Source organism: Micropterus dolomieu, linkage group LG21 (genome assembly GCF_021292245.1).
Source record: "Micropterus dolomieu isolate WLL.071019.BEF.003 ecotype Adirondacks linkage group LG21, ASM2129224v1, whole genome shotgun sequence".
NCBI lineage: Eukaryota > Metazoa > Chordata > Actinopteri > Centrarchiformes > Centrarchidae > Micropterus > Micropterus dolomieu.
The window spans coordinates 23,513,117-23,531,761 of record NC_060170.1 but is presented as its reverse complement, the minus strand read 5'-3'; the positions used below and the strand labels follow the sequence as shown (position 1 = coordinate 23,531,761).

The following is an 18,645-nucleotide window of genomic DNA, read 5'->3' as shown; positions in this document are numbered from 1 at the left end:
GTGTGTGTGTGTGTGTGTGTGAGAGAGCGAGAGAGAGAGCGAGCGCGCGAGAGAAAGAGAGAGAGCGAGAGAGAAAGAGAGAGAGCGAGAGAGAAAGAGAGAGAGCGAGAGAAAGAGAGAGAGCGAGCGCGAGCGCCAGAGAGAGCGAGCGCGAGAGAGAGCGAGAGAGACACTTGTATGGCATGTTTGCGACAGGACAAGGATCCCAACACAAGCAGGAAGTTCTTCCTGTAAGGATGTGGGAGTGACCTAACAGCCCAACTCACTCTAAAACACGTCAGTCATTACAACTGTTTATTTTTCACTGAGTTACATAAGATTGTCTAAATCCTGCCCTATATTTATCTGGCTCAGAAGTGCATTTGTCAAGGAAACTGAATTTGATTACTACGAGAAAGACTGACACAGAAATCCTGGTAAATACACTATAGTAAAGACAAAAACTAAGACAAAACTCATTTTGTCAACAATGTTAATTATTCTCCAATTTCACAGCATGCCATCGGCAGCCAAGAATCGCCCTTTAGTCACTGCTGAGAAAAACTTACATAATCAGTTACAATTACTTCTCAAATATGCCAAGAATGGGAAAAGAAGAGTTGTTCTTCCTTACAGTAATGTGATGGTAGTCTGGGGCAACGCTCAACAAGGACCACTTTGTCATGAGGAGTGAGGCTTGTTTTCTTACATTTGGAGCTGTAGATTTGTCACATATTTTGGGTGGAATAGAAGCTATATGTGCACAGACACCTAAATCAGCTACATGTCTAGTGGCAGTGGTTTAGTTACTGTGTCAAAAAAAAAAAAAACAACTCCCAAATAACTTGTTGCTACGATGGCAGCACTAACTGCTTTCATTTTTTTGTAGGTTTCCAGATTTTTAATCTGTTGACCATGATTTATTTTTTTTTATTTTTTTTAAACATACAGGTAATATAGTGAATATTTACATGTACACGATCATTTTTTAACTTCTCTTTATATTCAACTGTCTTATTGACATACAGAAGGGAACTTTCCACAGCATAGGCATATCAGTACTGACTTTCAGCTATGTAGTCTCACTAGAAAATACCAGCAATCCTAAATGAGGAACTGTGTAACCATAAACATTAGACAAGTTAGATGTGAGGTTTGTCTGAATTCAAGTAGACAATCCTCTCTTATATTCCCTACTACACAATACGCAGACGGTGGCATGCTAAACTGAGGCAGTCGTGAAAAGCCCAAGGTTATTTGAACTATCTACCGATTCTCCTGACAAAAGGTATAACTCTCCTACATTACCTTTCTGTAGACGCCACCCATAGGAATACAAATCTGGCTTCTTGTGTCTTTGACTGTGCTGAACAACTTTGTTAATTGTCCCCAATTTCCCCATTTTGCAGACATTGTTTTAAACAAAACATTGTCAAATATATAATTATGTAATTCTGTGGTCAGAGAGAAAAGAATGCACCATAGGAACTTCTTCACAGTTTAATACTCCAGGTCTTCCTTGACTTGACAAACAGTCTATATTGCATTTTCAGTTATAGAGCAAATTTTTTGTTCCAATAAAGGGCTAGAAATTTCACAAAGTAGAAATGTACCATAAAACGTTATGAAGCTACTAAGCCAAGATTTATTTGGCTCATGCTTTGTCTGAAAATACCAGTTAAAGACTTACAGCATCATGAGGGTGACTGGTGAAAAAAATCACGGGTTGGGAAGTAAAGCTGCAACAATGAAATCGATTAGTTGTCTATTATTAACTATTTTGATAATCGATAAATCTGTTTCGAGGGATTTCTTAAGACGAGTGAAAATTCTCTGATTCCAGCTTCTTAAATATGTTCTGGTTTCTTCACTACTCTATCTCACTAAAATGAATTTCTTTGGGTTGTGCATAAAACAAGACATTTGAACACAACATCTTGGGCTTTGGAAAACACTGATTAAAGACCAAACAACTGATGGATTAAATTGAGAAAATAACTGACAGGTAATTCGACAATAAAAATAATCTTTAACTGCAGTCGTAAGGGGAATAAAATATAATTTGGCATAGCTTAAATTGAATGATTGTCGAGTGCTTGACAGGCTAACTGTTTGCCACTGCAAGTTTTCAATTAGAGCTAGTCCTACTGGTTGTCTAATATATGCTCTCTTGGCTGGAGTGTATGGAGTCAGATCAGTCTCAATATTAATTAATGCACACAGAAAGATTCACAAATGTGTTTTGACTCTCCACATAAATATTTTTCAATGCACAGAAAAATATGCTTCGTTGTATATAAACCAACAAATGAAAAAAATAAAGTTCACAAATGTATAGTATCTGACGCGCACAGAAATATTTCTTGTTTTAAATAAATGTAATCAAAATCCACAAATAATAGGAGTATTTAAAAGCACTAGCACTTTTCATCAAAACCATATTTGGATGTAGTTGTAGCTGTACCTGCATTTACAAACTGCTCGTCATTTGTGAACTTCACTACATTTGTGTGTGGGTGTTTTGAGACTCCCTCTGCCATGGCTTGTTAGTCAAATGCATTTTTCCCTCCAACAAGGAATTATCTGTAGCCAGTCAGATGGCTCCTTCCGCTTCAGCCAATCACGTAAGCATAGATTCAAGGATTTCATTTACAAATGACAAGCAGTTTGTAAATGCTGGATCAACAGTGGGGTGGGTGGGGGGTATTGGGAAGAGCTGCAACAATTAATCAGCTGGTTTTTAACTATTACATTAATCACCAACTATTTTAATAATCGAGAAATCAGTTTGTGTTCCGTCACTCAACAATTCTTAAGAATTACCTAACTTGTTGAGATAGATTAATGATATGGCAATTGGCCAGTATATACAATACATATAGTAACACAAGGCTGACCTCTAGGTATCCATCTGCGTTTTGAGTACCTTACAATTCTTCTCCTGACAGTCCGCATCCCTGAACATGTCTAATGACTGCTCTCAGGCATGCTGCTCTTTATACTGGGTATTATGTATGGTCTTGTTTGCAACAGGTTAGGGCAACAGTAAATGAAACCTGTAGCAGCAAGAAAAAGTGGGGGGAAATGTAGAACAAAAACTCACGTTATGACACCGGCTATTGCATAGGGAGTTTGGTTGGCTGCAATCTGTCTCCAAATCATGTTTAGTAACACAAATGTGCTGCTTAGCAACATCAGGGAAATACCAACCCAGGAATGAAAAGTAATAGAAAACAACACAAACTAATGTCTTAAAAGGTTACTTATAAAGTCTAAATGCAAACAACTGTTAAATGTAGGTATATCCCCACATTTGGAATTACTCCTCGCTTTGCAAACCCAGAAAAAATTAATGAGCTCAGGTTTCTGTACAAGATTTTAGTCTGTAAAACATCAATGGACTGTGCTGCGCAGCTGGATGCCAGACCAATCAGCAAACTTCTGGAAGAGGTTTAGATGATGATGAGAACTAGCAGAGTTGTATTTGGAGTTTTTACTGAACACTGAGGTGCTGCCTCTCAACCACTGAACCTTGTGAAGAATTACTTATGTGTATATAAAACGAAGGATGACTGCACCTGAATTCTAAACTGATTTTGGCGGACTATTTGGGTGAAGTGTGTCATTCCATGTCTTTCCATGGTGGCAAAACCCAAGGGCAACCTATCAAGTCAGGTGCAGTACAGTTTCATGATGATGTCACTAAGGAGAGTACTTTTCAATCATCTGTTTTTTGGATAAAGGCTGATCCAATCATCTATGGGGCAATTTCTATCGATGACACCACTAACCTAACGTAATTGCTATCAAGCCGTTCCCATTCTTAATATAGAGTGAGCAGTAAAATTATAGAGTTGTACTCAGCTCTGTTAATTTCCAGTGAGAAGTACATCGTTTTATTCAGGAGAGCTTAATAAGTTGTGTTGTTTTATAACAATAATGTGACTAGTCCAGACAAAGCTGCATTCCCTGAATTCTTGAGGTCCGTCCGGGCTTGCACAAAAATCCACAGTCACACTACCTTTGGCACTACAAACAGCAGAAGATGTTCAATATATGTAGTGTACTGTAGTAATAACCAACCACTCTGAAGACAACAAATCAGAGCAACACATGTCCAAATATGCCCAAGATGAATTTTGACCTATGGTATAGGCCTAGAGTGCATCATTTTCTAAAACTGACAGTTTTTACAAAAGTTGATAAGTAGAGTAGTAGATATTGATAAGTATTTAAGGAAAAAGACTTCATACTTTTGTTCAATCAATGTTGAACCAGATTGACTCATCATTGTCTGTGCTTGTGTACAACATGTAGAAATCATCTTGGATTAAAGAGATTGCAGACACTGGATCTGAAACCTTTATGGAGAGAGGGTTGGGCTATATCAGTGTACACGCTGCAGGTCAGAGCAGACTGGGTGGGGTTGCAGCTGATTATGCAACGCTGGGTCTTGGGGAGTAAGCCTTGTTGTGTGGTAAGCCTTGTTGTGTGGTAATGGTGTATCCTGACAATCCTTCTCAAGAAGACATCGTCATTTCTTTTGTCACTGGATGCTCACCATCGTTAGATTTAGCAGCCATTCCCACTGATACATGTGGCAAGACAGAAAAGAAAAAATAACATTAGGATATATTTTTGCAGGAAAATCATTGACTTTTACAAGTTGGGGAATTTCCCATATGTCAGGAGTAGAGATGCACCAATCGATCGGCCAGTGACCGGAATCAGCCTCTTTTCAGCCTGATCGGCCAGGACCAGCGACCAAGCCGATCACTCTTACATATTTGATTCTGTCGGTCAAATTTACATGCATGCTGCGTCTCACGATGGTGCGCACAGCGGCACATACACCGACTGTTGTCATAGCCACACACACGCTAAAACATGTCTCTGGCGTTAAGTTCTTCAGCGTGAGTGAAGAAGACACAAAGCTGCTCTATTTGTAACAGACTATCTGTTAGACCCCACATGTAAACTTCATTAATGACAAGTCATTAATGACAAGACTCCTCCACATGCGGCACTCTAGTCCATGAAACCAGAATCGCGGGTGATAAAATCCAAAATGCGAGTGCTTTTTGGGCGTCAACAGAGCAAATACAGAGGGAGAAAGGAGCAGGAGGAGGCAGGGCAAGCCAGTGTGTGTGCAGTAAGAGACAAGAGGTGTAGGTGTGTGAAAGAAATAGGGTAATGTATTCTTTCAAATATTTTCAAATAAAATATTGCCCAACCCCTGCCATTCATTATGTCATTTTGTAGGAAACACTGAGCTGTGCTATACTGCAATTCATTTTCAGTTGGATTTTATTTGTACAAAAAAGCTCTGTCCAGTAGCCTAACCTGGAGCAGTTTTTATATGGAGATTTGTTTGAGTGAAAGAAGGTTTTGTAGAAAATGAAAAAGTTATTTTAATAGTCATTTTTTAACTATGACCATACAATTGAAAGGACCCCAGGAGGAATAGCCCATGTTTAAGCTGCTGCTAATGGAGATCCAAGGAAAGAAAGGAAAAAAAATAAAGAAAGAAGGAAAGTTCCATTAATGAAAAGTAACAAAAATATTTGTGTCAACTGTAGTTCTTTGAAAGAAAAATGGAATCGCCCAAAATTGCAAACATTTTTTAATCTGGATTGGCCAATAAATTTGCAATCGGTGCATCTCTAGTCAGGGGCATTGCACATGCACATAAACCAATTACTGTACTGTTAAAGTCCTGTACTAGGACTCAAAGGCGAGCTGAAATGTTGATAACTTCAGACTCAACACAAACCAGGAATCATTTCTAACATTCAGGGCTTGATCAACTGAGACCTAAGAGCTACATGACTTGTGTTTAGCTTCCCAGGCAGAACTTCCTCCAAGGTTTCAAACAAATCTCACCTCCCTCACTAGGATGACAGATCCTAACCCCGCCATGGGCAAATGCCAAACCTAAAACTCCCTTATCTAAGAACCCTTATGTAAGAACACCATTATCCCTCACCCGCACCTGGTGAGCTGAGCCTACAAAGTAAGCCTAAAAAGAGAACTGGGACAGCAGAGAATGAATGTGAATGCTTGTGTGGCCTGCTTTTGGTGGTTGTGTACCAATTTCTACTTGTTAATGTAGACAATTTAGTTGTCAGCAATACTATCTTTGATTTTAGTGAAGCAAAGTGACTTCTGGACCAAGCTGAGTTGTTTCGACACTCTTTATGTACAGCTGTTTCACCACAGCGGAAGTGATCTGATTGTTTTGCAACAGTTGTTGTGTTTTGTAAATTTGCATCTACATGGTTCTGTGCTGTTCTAGACTAGAACCTGTTCCAAACATTATGAGGCAACACAAATTAGCAAACATAATGCTCTACTTTTAATTATTCACAAACAATATCAATTTTAAACTTGACACTAATATACTATCTTAAATATAATTGGTTTAGGATGAGGAGTGCTTAGAGTTTTTGTTGTAACAGGCAAGATTTAATAAGCAGCGCACAGGAACCAGAGAGGCAGGGTTATTCTGTTTAAAGCTAGCAATGGCCTTATCCAAATGGCCAACTTCCTGTTAAGACTTCTGTGGTGACCACAAAGACCAGGAACTAATACTGAACACAGTCATTCTCAACACAAAAAGGAAATATTTATAGAGAACAAACACAAGAACACTGGTTTCCGTCACCCAGTGGACCACTCAGTAATGAATGTTATACTGAATGATAAAATGACCTTTTTATCTGTCAAAATTCAGTAGACAGAAGACCTCCAAATAATTGCAGGGGCTACATTTAAGAGTCAACACTGAATCCTGTAAATCAATTATTTATTATTCTGTTTTTATGAACCGTGCCCTTTCCCAAACATTAGCATCATAATGATCATTTGACATTTGCATGTAACAATGTCAGCGGGGGTGTGCTGAGGCACTAAAGCGTTGGCACCAGGCCAGGTCTGACACACCTTGATTTACAGCTCACTGATCCAGCCCTAATTCAAGAAAAAAAAAAGCCCTCGAGTATCTGTTGGGCAAATCAGAAGAAAGGAGAGCCATGTACCTTATTGCTTTATAGCATAGCTGACCCTGATGTGCAGAGACAGGAGGACCCCACAGCCTGAGGAAATGACTAACAGGAAATGGGACCAGTGTGACACAGTTTTTAGCATCCTTCTTGGCATTGCTCAACTCCATTTACAGCTGACAATACTGTCAAGAAAATGTGGGTCTTATGGAAAATTGAGTGCTATACTTCACTTTCATTGGTTTTTCTGACTGAACTTTAAAACGACAAACACAAATGATCACTAAATGGCAGGCTTGTCATGTTTCAGTAGTGTGAAATAATGGACACATTAGGAACACAGGAAATGGTATGAACAGTAAGGCGATAATGGAATAATTTATGCCCTTGATGCTTGCCACTGAGCTCACTGTATCAGGCCAATGAGGGTTTCCCTCTCCTCTCCACCTCAAAGTCACAGTACAGACTGCTGCCTTCTATTAAACCGAAGGGAAATTGTTTCGCTCTGACATAAGACTGCAAAACAGCTACAGAGAGGAAACAAGTAAAAAATAAATAAATAAAAAAGTAAAAGAAAGCTTAATGAGGGCTCATGTTTGGTCTGTGTGCCACATTCTCATTCCTATAAAAGAAGAACAAACTCCTTTCTCATCCCTCCATCCAAGTTGCATCTCAGTAACTGAACACTAAGATCAATTAAAGCACTTGAAAGTGACCATTGTCCAGGAAAATCTACACTTCTCCTCTTACTTTGTGCTATTGAGTCATCCTAGACCCCTACAACTGGGACATCCACCCTTTGGAAAGCAACTGTGTTTAGATTTCGGAAGATTTGAATGTAAGACATGAGACATGTAATGCTCACTATCCCCTGCCACATTCAGTTATGTTCACACATTCCAATTAAAATACGGGACCACCCCATTCTGTCAACAGCTATTTGTACTCCAATGGTTTCTCCTCGACAGGGCTTATAGTTATTATAACATATTATTTCCCAACCTTGAAATAAAGACTTTAGAGCTGCAAGGATTATTCAAACAATCGATTAGTTGTCAACTATTAAATTAATAGCCAACTATTTTGATAATCGATTAATCTGTTTGAGTCATTTTTTCAAGAAAAATGATCCAGCTTCTTAAATGTAAATATTTTCTGTTTTATTAGTCCTCTATGAAAGTAAAGTGAATATATTTGGGTTGTGGACAAAACAAGACATTTGAGGACGTCTTCTTGGGCTTTGGGACAGTGACAGACATTTGACAATTTTCTGACACTTAATAGACAAAACAACTAATCGATTAATCGAGAAAATAATTGACAGATTAATCTACGATGAAAAGAATCGTTAGCTGCTGCCTTACTTTACATAAGAAGTAGGGCTGGACGATTTCCCCTAAAATCAAAATCATGACTAATTGAACATTTTACCTCAATTACGATTATTTTGTATTTTAATGTTTTTTGCCCTCATAGTTCACTGACAAATTTTGTACTGTAAATACGCTTAATTATTAAAGCTGTTTTTTTTTTAAAAATTGATAAGGTAATGTTGACGTGCACATTATGGAGACACGGCTCCCCTATAGTCGGCACCCAAAGTAAGCATTTTGCTGTGATTAAATAGCAATAAACAGATCAAACTGATGCCGAAATAACTACAATATGATCCAGATTTGTTAACATATGAATTCATGCTTTGTCAGGTCTGTCAGCAGGACAACAACTTTTAAAATGTTTGTTTTCTGAATGGAGTTCAGATCGATCAGGGCTTTGCTATGCTAACTTGGACACAGTAAAGTACAACCATAGCTGGAATAAAGTTACATACACATGTTTTCTGAACTCACCAGGTAGTTCAACCACCTCGCTTTCTTTTCTGCCAGCAATGTCCAGTTTTGTCCGGTTTTTATATTAATATGAAGTAGTAGTCCAACAGAGCTCTGCGTGCCAAACGACGCTAACAACACTAGAACCGGATGTGCACGGAAGCTAGCTGCTGAGAATCTCGAGTGAAGATAAATCAACGTTGTAATCCCAAAAACTAGAGTAAAAAGCTAATTTAATAAAAAGAGGTTTACTCTGAGCTCCTCCCACGAGCAAACGGCGTAGTTGTCAGAGCATAATCCAGTCCAATTACGGGTGTTTATTTGTCCAAAAGCTGGAGTGCTGGTCCCTGCTCCTCTCCCCCAAGTTTAGCAGCTTTCCGCTGGCCAGCAGAATGTCGATCTCCCGCTCTGCCTGGCCCTCTCCACACAACGCTCTGAAGCCATCGGTGACATACGGACAATCTCAACGCTGATAGGCTAACGCGACTCAGCGTCATGAGTCTTTCAAGTCACGCAAATTCCTTCGCGTTGCCACCACCGCCCCCTTTGCATTGTCCGACAGGAAGTCGCGGCTCTACGAGTCTTTGAATTGACTTTGTATGTAAACTCACCACCCCGAACACTCGCTTCACTTGTCTCAAAAGCACCAAAAACCAAGAGTTTGTTGTCAGTCTGGCAGTAAATGTACAGTGTAGGTTACATTGTGTCCGTTAATAAAATGGATGTCTGAAAGTGAAGGCGGTTAGCGCTAGCTAGCCTCTGCCTGACTCCAGGCTGGAACACACACACACACACACAAACCGACACGGTAATTCATGTCAGGTAAAAGCTCTGAATGTTGGTTTTAATTACTCTTCAATTAATTGTCCAGACCTAATAAGAAAACAAAACTTTCAATTCAATTACAGGAGAAATGTCTGGACAAGGATGAGATTTACTGAAGTGCTTACCTACAACACTTAATGCTGTGTTTCCACTGCACGGTACTTGACTCACATGGACTTGACTCTACCTGCTTTTGGTACCAGATACTTTTCTCTACTTCATTATCCACCACAGATAGTACTCCCTCAATGTAGGCGAGCAACACCGTGGCAAACTACCTGACATCATCTTCTAGTTAACAGTGCATGATCCCCTTCACTTTTCAAGTAGTAGGGAAACACATGGCAGCTTTACTTTGGCTGCACCCTTTATTCACTGAGAAACTGTAACATACACTGTACGTTTACTGCTAAACCGACAACTAGGGCTGTCGCGATAACCACAAAATTGAAATACCGCGCTATTGGTCAAGCCTACCGGGGAGGATGGCAAGCACCGCAACAACTGCAATGTTCATAGTGTACACTTCAGGGCATGTTAAATTAATAAATGAGTGCTTCAGAAGTTCCACAACCGTAATGACCTCTGTAACGGTTCAACGATGGATCGCCATGGGCTGTATGTGACCCGACTTCAAACTCTGAAGCTTTAAGTGTTGCAGTGTTTTGTGTTGTTTTACTGTTTATTTTAAAGGTTAGCTAAGTTGGCGTTAGCATACCGCACGGCTAATGTGGCTTGCAGGCTCAGTGATGGTGGACAACGTTGTGATCCTGAGGGACAGTCCAGAGAAACTGTGGACAGTAAGCCTCATTTGAATCTCACTAAGGTGCGTAGTGTGTCGGAAGCCTGCAGCTGTTTTTCCATGCTGCTTTCTGTGGAAATTTAGTTATAACGTTACTACAGCGCAGTGGTTAGTTGTGAACAGCCATTCTGTTTGTGTGTGGGCGTGGGCGTGCGCCCGCGTTGCTGCGGTATGTAAACTGACTTGATAGACATGCCCTGAAGGTAATGATATAGCTACGTCTGAAAAAGACACGGTCAAACTACAAAAAGGAATTTGCTTGGCATTGTTGTTGACTAGCACGCAGCAGCTAGCTTGCTTGCTCAGACCATAAAGCTGCTGTTAGCGGCTCACTGTGCAGTAAGGTGACAGATACACTCTTACTCTGCTATATGGCACAAAATTACTTCATTGATGAAAAATGCGATAATACCACATACCGCGCTGTTGAACCCCAACATACTGCCGCGGTGGAAATTACTTCACCGCAACAGCCCTACCGACAACTACACTGCTAAACTCTCGCTTGCTCTCTCTCTCACTTGCACAACCACACACTCACTACCCACAGAAAAATTTGCTACACTACTCTTATAACAGAGGATTATCAAAGAGATTGTGTTCAATTGACCACGGTGTGAGTTTATGGGCTACCATTTTTTCAAATCTAGTCCAAGTAAATAAAAAATAAATAGCGGCCACTTTTGATGGTAGCTTGGCTTTTTAAAAATAGCGGGTTTTTGCAGGATGTCGCATGTCATTCAAATGCCGATTGGTGCCCTTGGACCAATCAGTCAAAATTATAATTTGATTCTTAGATGCATCGCGATGTGGAAGATTCTGTCTCGATTAACAAATGTCAAAAAATCTATTATTTAAATGTTAAAGTATAAGGTTATGTTGACGGAACACGAAACGCAGAACTCGCGGAAGTGCAGCGCCTGGACCGTCTGTGGCATGCACATAACAGAGAGACCAGTGTTCCCCGTGTATTCAACACACCACTGCTGTGGAATGAATAACCACCCTACTAAAATGTCACACAATCTTTAATATCAATGCGCAAGTGATGATTTTAACTTGCACACTGTGCAAGCATGTTGACACCTGGCAATCTCTCTGTGTATCCTGTGTGTGAGGCCGAGCTACTGAGAGAGAGGGGCGGCAGAACATGACTCTGAAAGTTAGCGGAGATAAATATTAGCAGTAAGTTTCAGTCTGGTAGTAAATATCCAGTGTAGGTCACAGTGTGTCCGTTTATAAAAAAATCTGTAGTTTCCCCAACTGCTGGAAAAGTGAAGGCGGTAAGTGCTAGCTAACATCTCCCCTGTCCAGCACGTTTGTTATATAACTTAACATTAGCTAAATTAGTAACGAAGTAATATTAATTAGCTCAGCTGTATGTCATTACTAACTTACCTACTTGTCAAGAGTTGAGAACATCAGGTACAAGCTTAGACTAAAACTGGTCTACAGTTCTGTCCTGGCCACACACTGTACATCCTGATAATTTACTTTATATTTCAGTTTTCCGAGGAGCTAGGAGGAGAAATTAGGGACCATGGAGCTGAGGTTAATGAAATAAATTAGGGATGCAAACTAGTCCTTTTAAGCTTATTAGGAGATATTTCTTTTGGATTTTAATGCGCAAATTTAATGCTTAGTAATTATCCAGAGATCCTGTATAGAAAAAAATTATGCATCAATAATCATTTTATAATCACATCGCAGCCCTCGTAATCGAATCGTGAGGTGCCCAGAAATTCCCATCCCTTTTTCCGCTGTTTTTCACCTTTTAGTATCAGCCTAGCTAACTTGGGAATTTGGCCGAGATGATACCAAAAAAAAAAAAAAAGTACCAGGTACTGTCCAAAAAAAGAGCGAGTCGAACCGTACCATTCAGTGTAAACGTGGCGCAACATCCCCGCTACAGCTGATAACCAGCCTAACCAGGATTAAAACTCACTGCCTAATAGGGCTCTGTGAAACCCAAAGATAATTGCTTATTCTGGACAATGGGCAATGCAAAACAAGAGTGGACAATATTCAGACAGCCTTTATATCTTTTCACCATCTTATTGTTGGGGTGCAAACTGTCCCCCTGATGCTTGGTGTTTCATAGTGTGCGTGGTGAGTGAGATGTGACATAACATGAAAATCCCACAAAATCAGGATGAGCTGATGTGGGAGAGGGAGGGGCAGCAGAATTAGAGCAGACTATGACAAAGCCTAAACAGTTTCCACAAGTTATTTTTAGAAAAATACTGTATACTCAGCACTACTGTGTACTACATGCATGAAAGTATCTCCATTATGGTTCCAGAAGCTTTAATCAAATACGCCCAGTATAAATATTTGACTGTAATGTTGGTTGTAGACCTGTTTCTCACAACAGGTTGAGCTTGACTAGGCAGCAAAAACCTACTAGTCGTCTCGCAGACTTATGGTGCATTCCAGAGACACCGATGTCAAAAACCAGAAATTACGTAAAAGACAAAAAAGGGTCTGTAAGAAGCAAGATTGGTATTTTACCTTGGTAACTAACTAAAACCAGTGATTTTCAGAATAACTATTTGACTAATAGATTAAATCAACACACAGTTTCAACACTAGTTAAATATTCATCCACAGTGGCTGCTGCATGTGCAGTAACATCTTTTGACTGCAAAGTGTGTTCCAGTTCATCTGTTGTCTCACTTGTCAAGTTCATCACAACGCAATGTATGTCTTATCTTGAGCCATTTATCTTGACAATGGCATGTAAGTCTAAAGCTGAGGTCAGTGGCATGCATAAAGCCCTCCACGGACAGACGCAATCTGCAAATAAAACAATGTTTCTCAACAGGTCTTATCTGCTACATGTTTAGTTTTGCACTTCCTTGGTTTGTTAGTGCATTTCCACAATTGTGGCTTTTGCTGACTTCCCTGCAATTGAGCCGCTAGCATCATCTTGGTAGCCACAGTTCAGGTCACTGCTCGCCATTCATATACAGTGAAGTACATCCCTCCAACAAATGCTAGGCTAATACGGCTACAATACAGGGGGGAGGCCAAATGTGATCAATGTATACACATCCCACAGTATTGGTATTTTATTATTATCAGAAGGTTATTGTTACTGTAATTTTAGAGACTTTCCCACACTTTGCTACCCAAGCCACTAAACACAGACACACACACACACACACACACACACACACCAGTGATGTCGCCTCACTGCTCCCCATACACTGGCTGCCTTTTGCCTTTTGTCACCAAGACCGCATGAGACGCCACCTAAATCCCCTTCCTGTAACCAAGGCCACGGACCACCATTGTAATCAGATTCCAGCTACATTCCAGTGCTTTTTGCAACAATGAGATAAGGTAATGTTTTTTCACCTCTCTCAACCCCAAGTGACCAGGCAGTCTGTGCTCTGCACAATTTAAATACTACTGGATCACAATACATTATGCACCAGTGTTGTAAGGAATGTTTTCTTTTATACTTTGTAGAGGAAATGAGACTTGGAGACACAAGAGCAATGTGACTCAAGTTGAACTCAGTGGTTGGTGTAACACAGAAAGAAACCAATTACTGGTTAGAATTAAATTTTCAGTAAGTAAAGGTTATGTACATGTACCTAAACACGTAGGGTGTCAGACATTTACAGATGAAGAGACTTCAACACCAGAGATCAAAGGAGGAAATTTTGCCAACTTCCTCATTCCAAAAAAGGAATAAGTCACAGAAGTCAGAAAATATCTGTACGCTTAGGGGTTGCGGTAACTAACTATTCTCAGTCACTGCCTGGATTTTTTAAACAATGATGGAAAAATCTGAAGGCCGTTCTTCATTCTCACAAATTTAGACTAAAGGCAATCAACCATAATGTTAAGTAATTCACACAAAATACTTGTAGACCACCTTTAGCAGACCCTCCTGTTCAGTAGTCTTGTCTTTGATCTCAGGTGGATGACCTCGTTGTCTAGCTGGCTTTCACATTGGTATGACATACCGCTACACAGGCTAGCGATCATAAAATGCTAGGCAGCTGAGTGTCTGAAGCTTCTTTAGAAAGCCCAATAGTTGGACTGTGGTTGATAAACAAGGTGAAAAAAAATGGGATTGATGCGGTGGAGGGTGAGGGACAAGCAAGTAATACTCATTACGACGATCAGCCAGAGGCAGCTAATGTTACAGGGGAAGCAAGTCGCTGCAAGGAGGTAAAAAAAAAATCATTCATCTGCTTCGTGTGGTGACATGAAAAGCATCTCTGTTCATCTTTTCTTTTCTCTCCATCCCCTAATCTGTAAGCTCTGTATATTAAATGTGATCGAGTTGTTTTTGAAAATTCAACGCTATTCAATAGGTTATATATGTCTCTATATCATTAAAAATATTTAATAAAAATGATGGGTAATTACAGATGACGGGATTTTTTACCAGAAAGTCTTACGCAATTGTTGCCTTAAACTGAACTCCAGCAAAAACCACCTTCCCAACTATATCAATTCCTGTTCTGAGAAAAAAAAAAAAAAAAAAAAAAAAAAAGAGTCAACTCCTAAATATTAAAGCCTCAAAGTACATAGCATGTGCCTTCCTCTTCCTGATCAGCTACTTCCCCCTCCCCCAGTGAGCAATGCACAAACCACTGCTCCATTTCAACAGATGTTGTCAGCTGTGGTGGAAAAGACCAATGGAAGAAATAGTATTAGCCTGTGTGCATCTGCTGGAATTGCTAAAGAGGAGGTTTGTCAAAACAGGAGAGATGGCATCTGAACTTCATCTTTGAGACTCCAAGCAAACTTATTTATATAAACCCTATAATATAGATGCAAAACACAAAAATAACAATCATATAGTTTTTTTAGCTATAATTATATTGTCCCTTTTGTTATTTGAGCATCTTAATAGAAAGAATCTCCACTGTCAATGGGCTGTGTGTCTGTTTTCTACTGTGTAAGCAATTAAAAAGGCACAGATTTAGACATTTGATTCTCTTTATCACTAGGCTGATCTAAACAAGCAAACAAACAAACACACTAATATGCTAAGCAGGTGGTTGGTTAATGAGATGTTTCTTCCCACCTGTGCTCAGATAAATCCTGTAACTTAAACAAAGTCTGTTGAATTTTCAAGGTGTGGCATGTCATTCTGAAGGTTTCTGGCAGAACGTCCTCTTGAAAGTGTGGACTGAGATAACATCTTGCACAGACAGGACTGGACACAATCTGAGGTATGTCAGACACGTTAAAAGAATGCAATCTTTTAATCCAACTGAGATGCAGAGGCCAAACTGTTGACCAAGTATCTAGCTTCTTTCCACAGGGATGCTGCTTATTCCTGTAGAGTGATATGAGAACTAACCAACAGGAGATATGGCAAACTATTACTAAGCTACCATCTAATGTTCACATTCCTTAGTCCACAAAACAAAGGCCAAGACTGAACCACTTTTTCTTAACAATTTCAGCACAATAATGACATGATGGCCAGCAGGGAACAGCTGCATCAATATGGATGAAATAAATCTAATGGATAATTTGGGTAGTGGATATAAATCTTAATGATTTCCCTGAAACTAATTCAAAATGTTACAAAAAAAAAAAATAAAAATGCACTCAAGTCTTCACCACAGCCCACACCGGGACGCCTGGATGGAAACCAACACTCCCTCACATCTCATGCTCAGTTTCCCTCTGCTTCCTGACCCACTTCCTCTCTCAGCCATAGGAAGACAGACTACACACTGCTAAAAGACCTTGTACTGCAGCACAACCAGGTTGATGCGTCTGGAATGGTTAACAAGCCCAAACACAGCTGTAGTACTGTTGACTGTCGACCCTGGGGTCGCTCTATCAGCCTTCGCCTGCTCTGCATCCCACAGCGATTCTCGAGGGAAAGTCCTCCAACTCAAAAGCTGATTAAACACGGAAGCTGAGTAACCTAGTTTAAGACGGAGGCCAAATATGCTAATCACACTGCCCTTTTGGCACACTAACCACGGTCATTACAAATCAAACTGCCCTATTGTCATGAGCAAGCAAATGAACCGTTGGTGGCGCACAGAGGGGTCACAGAAAGGACTACTTGGGTCAACACCCAGGCTCTAGGGCTGGACTGGAGAGACTATTTACAACTGCCATGTGAGGAGGAGAACGCCATCAGGCCTTTAATGATCTCCCAACAAGCTCCAGTTTTGGATAAATTTTCAATATACTGCTTTCCCAGCATGGTATTAGTATTTGAAAATCACATTAGTCGCAGCTCCAAGGCAGTGCCAAGTCGAATTTTAAGAGTGAGGCTACTTCATAATACTTGTGACCCTGGGTGAAACAAATTAGTCAATTCATTGATTAGCTGAGGGGCAGAAAGTGAACTAATGTCGGTCAACCAAAACTGCCAAATACTCTCTGGTTCCAGCTACTCAAATGTGAGGATTTGCTGCTTCTCTGTTGTGTATCATTGTTAATTGAATATGTGTGGGTTTTGGACTGATGATCATACAGATGAGAATCAAAAAATTAATGGACAGATCGCTCAATCATGAAAATAATCTTTAGTGGCTACTTATGACACACTGCAAGATTACACTTCCCTTTCAAAACATTCATTAATGTGCAAACCCAATTTAATTACAGCATATGAGGTCCAGTTGTGGAAACTTTTAATAAGATATTTAGGTACATCAAAGTAATGCTTTTGAACACTTGAACACTTAATAGTAAAATTTACCCAATCTTAATTTGGCTTGAACATACTTAAACCAAACCTTTTTATAAACAGCTGTCACCATAATACTTAATGGACTCAGGTCAGTAAACAATATTTCAATATCTGCCTTCATTGACGGTCACTATTAGACATGGTTGAGGTAGGAAATCTCTCTGCACAGATTCCGCATACTTTTATACTAACGATTCTCCACGTGTTATGGAGCAGGTGGAAGACAGTGATTGTGGATTTGGGTAACAAATATAGTTGCCAGCATGGAGGCAGCGACTGCTCCGGTGCCGTGACTCTTTTTATCAGTGTGTTAGTGGGTCAAATGTGAACCTGGCCTCTGGATGAATATTGCAGATATTAGATTTAAATGAAAGAGGGTCATTTTGAAGAAAAGAGAAAAAAAAGAAGAAAAAAAAAGACTGTCTCTGCAAATTATATTGTTAAATCTTAGATACTCTTATGTTTGGAGCCCATTATTCTGTTTGAATTGTCTATATATTAACAGTCAGGATGCCAGGGGCCAGGGCGCGGCTGATCTGCCCGCACCTCCGTGTATGTGGATCTATCGTTTCGGAGATAAGTTTTCCTGCCGCACTATGGTTAGCTACCCCACCCCGCTCAATAACGTACAATAGCACATTTAATGTCGTGAATTACCCATGAAACCCACCCAACACTAGAAGGAACAAAAGCCTTGCTTGAAAACAGCAATTTATTTGGTTATCGGTTAGAAAGTTTTTGGCATTGTCAGTTAACCGCCGTTAATGGCTAGCGCTAGCTAAAAAAAAAAAAAAAAAAAAAAAACTGTTCACATTCTACAGACTGTCCCGATTCATTTTAGCTAGCGCATGCACTTTCCTGTCTGGATGGCTGGAGGTGGACAGACGAAGACAGTTCAAACCAATTAAAGGGGGTAGAGTCTAAACAATTCACATAATCTGTAACCTACCTTCTGAGAGGAAAATAAAAGTATTCCGGAAAGATGAATGATATACACAGACAACGCGTATCCCACTTGATTCCTTGCTCAGCCAGAGCTGCTGTGCAGACACCACCCGCTCTGTGTGCTCTTTCCCCACTCCGCCGCTAGTCCCGCCCCCTGATTTGGCTTGGCGAGCCCTGTGTGGATTAGCGGCCTTTGACGGACAGCTCCAGCAGCCAATCAGAGCGCCTTTTGGATAACAGGGAACATATAACTCACGCCTTCTTTCTTCAGGTTCCCAGTTGGCGAAAATCACCATCAGTTGTGTGTTTATGTTCCTTCATGGCGTTTTAATCTCCTGTGGTTTTATTGTGATATTACTATTATCTTTATAAAATCTAATTGCCATCTATGTACCAATTATCAATAATCTCTCTGTTATATTAAAATCATATCATTTAGAAAAGCATCATTTTACTTACACAAATTATACAATTAATAGGACTTATGCAGTTATTTTTGGAATGGTACAGAAGTACCTATCCTACTGACTTATTTAATAGTATTTAGGAACAATTTCATGAGCCAAGAGGATAATA

At 39.9% G+C, this 18,645-nt stretch overlaps 1 protein-coding gene across 2 annotated transcripts in view; it reads right to left on the bottom strand.

Moving 5' to 3' along the window:
* The window catches only part of coro1ca (coronin, actin binding protein, 1Ca), a 43,757-nt gene extending 25,542 nt beyond the window's left edge, over positions 1–18,215 (bottom strand). Inside the window, exons 1-2 of one of the 2 annotated variants that reach the window (XM_046034246.1) lie at positions 18,074–18,191; positions 4,541–4,567 (exon numbers count right to left, since the gene is read on the bottom strand). In XM_046034246.1, the coding sequence (XP_045890202.1) occupies positions 4,541–4,562 (22 nt within the window). In that variant the 5' untranslated portion in view covers positions 4,563–4,567; positions 18,074–18,191. Of the gene's footprint in view, positions 1–4,540; positions 4,568–18,073 lie in introns of both variants that reach the window. The other variant, XM_046034247.1, reaches the window with a different exon arrangement.
* Between the last annotated feature and the right edge of the window lie 430 nt (positions 18,216–18,645).